Below are 2,285 nucleotides of genomic sequence, written 5' to 3' on the forward strand. Positions count from 1 at the left end.
TCTTACGTGCACTCTCAAGCACAAACTCACATCCACAGATCACCTCTTGGGCAAATTTGTATTGGCAGAATTATGTTTGCAGATACATTCAATTTAGCTCAAAAAGTGCACAGTCTGTAGGCAGTCAATCCATATAATATTTTATAAATTCCTACTTTGGAAATAGAACCAGTTTGATTCAAAATTGGGACATTGACAGACTTGAACCTCACACCTTTATCGAGGCTGAGTTGTCACTTTTTTTTTAAAAAAAGCTTAAGTCATCTTGAGTACGTGAATTATAAGATGTTCTGGGATTTACATGTTAATGAACTGAAACCTGCAACACATTCTAAAAGGTGAAAGACTTAACAGCAATCTTGGTTCGTTCAATACACCCTATCAGTTGCATGACACTGTGATCTTCTGCTATAAAATCTGAATCTAATGATCATGCGCCACAGCTACCCGATGAAGGAGCAGTGCTCTGAAAGCTAGTGCTTCCAAATAAACCTGTTGGACTATAACCTGGTGTTGTGTGATTTTTAACTTCATCCAGGCCAGTCCACCACCGGCTCCTCCACATCATTTCTAGTGAACACAGCCCACACCTCCCGATGCTGCCAGTAAACTTTACAACGCTGATGAAATGACACACTCTGCACTCCTGGAAAAATTTACAATTTCTAACAAAACAGGCTGCTCATTCACCACTCCACCTGATACACGACATTGGAAGCTTAGTGCAGGAGGCTGAAAGAAATGAGCAGCTTTAAAACAAAAACCTCTTGGAGCTCAAAGCTTTCAATAAGAGTCTGAGCCAAGGGGTAAATTCAGGTAACCTTTATTGAGATCCAACTTTGTTACAGCTTCAAACCCCCTCAGCAAAAAGGCAGAGAAAACGTAGCTGCTTTTTAAACAGCTCAAGGTCAAAACGCACACTCTACCCCACCACCCCCCAACCTACCTCACTTTCTTTACTATTGGTCACCACCAAGTTGTCCCTTTGTAATTGGATCCTTGGTACAGCCTTAACCTGGAGGAAGTACTGCCTCACTCGGCAATTTCAACCCATACCCCGTATCCCATCTGCTGCAGTGGGATTCAAACCCGGGAGCCCCCGGAACTGGGTTGACAGTCCAGTTGATAACGGCACTCAGCCGTCGCTCCTTCAATCCCCCTGCGATGGTATGTGATCTCGCTGGTGCCTCCGGAGGTTGGTAGAGCGTGTGAAGCCCTTCCCGCACAGGGGGCAGCTGAAGGGCCTCTCCCCCGTGTGGCTCCGCAGATGGGTCAGCAAGTTGGAGGCCTGGGTAAATCTCTTCCCGCACTCGGGACAGCTGAAGGGCCTCTCCCCCGTGTGGACCCGCTGGTGCCTCAGCAGGGTGGAGGAATTGCTGAAGGCCTTCCCACACTTGGGGCAGCTGAAGGGCCTCTCTCCCGTGTGGATCCACTGGTGGGTTAGCAGGACAGAGGTCTGGGTAAAAGAATTCCCACACTCGGGGCAGCTGAAGGGCCTCTCTCCCTTGTGGATCCGCCGGTGGGTTAGCAGGACAGAGGCCTGGGTAAAAGAATTCCCACACTCGGGGCAGCTGAAGGGCCTCTCCCCCGTGTGGATCCGCTGGTGGGTTAGCAGAGTGGAGGAAGTGCTGAAGCCCTTCCCGCAGACGGGACAGGGGAACGGGCTCTCCCCAGTGTGACTGCGCCGATGAGTCTCCAGGACAGACGGGACACGGAGGCTTTTCCCGCAGTCGCCACACTTCCATGGATTCTCCACGGGGCGGGATTCCTCGGGTTTCTCCATGGCCGAAGCTTCAGTTACACACACATGCGTGTGGAGCCCCTCCCCACCCTGAATTCCTCTTCCCAGGCCGTATAACTGTTTCAGGCTACACACTCAGTGCGCTGCAACAGTAGGGTCTCTCATCCAGTCCCACTGATGCGAAAACATACTCAAACAGGAACCAAAAAGCTTTGCTCCTTCTCACAGAATCATGCTTGAAAACTGTTGCAGTCCCGATGGATTGACTGACTGTCAGACATTGACGTCAAAGTGAGAACTGTAGACGCTGGACAGTCAGAGTCGAAAAGTGTGGTGCTGGAAAAGCACAACAGGTCAGGCAGCATCCGAGGAGCAGGAGAGTCAACGTTTCGGGCATAAACCCTTCATCTGTTGATTTTGAAGCTTCAGTCTTCAGATCTTCAAATACACTGTTAAAAACAAATTACAAAGGTCATCACTGTCAGTGCAGGGTAGAAATTCAGAACAAGCAATTCTACTTTGTGGAATATTCCTTTCTTTTGTT

The 2,285-nt window shown here is 49.1% G+C and overlaps 1 protein-coding gene across 1 annotated transcript; it reads right to left on the reverse strand.

Annotated features, from left to right (window-relative positions):
* Window positions 1-807: 807 nt before the first annotated feature.
* On the reverse strand, window positions 808-2,083 carry LOC122546010 (gastrula zinc finger protein XlCGF49.1-like). Its single transcript, XM_043684856.1, has 2 exons — window positions 1,479-2,083; window positions 808-1,394 (listed from the first exon to the last, which is right to left on the reverse strand). The coding sequence occupies exons 1-2, from the start codon at window positions 1,781-1,783 to the stop codon at window positions 1,151-1,153; spliced, it is 549 nt and encodes a 182-aa protein (XP_043540791.1). The 5' UTR covers window positions 1,784-2,083; the 3' UTR covers window positions 808-1,150.
* Between the last annotated feature and the right edge of the window lie 202 nt (window positions 2,084-2,285).

Source organism: Chiloscyllium plagiosum, unplaced genomic scaffold, assembly GCF_004010195.1.
Source record: "Chiloscyllium plagiosum isolate BGI_BamShark_2017 unplaced genomic scaffold, ASM401019v2 scaf_32164, whole genome shotgun sequence".
Classification (NCBI taxonomy): domain Eukaryota; kingdom Metazoa; phylum Chordata; class Chondrichthyes; order Orectolobiformes; family Hemiscylliidae; genus Chiloscyllium; species Chiloscyllium plagiosum.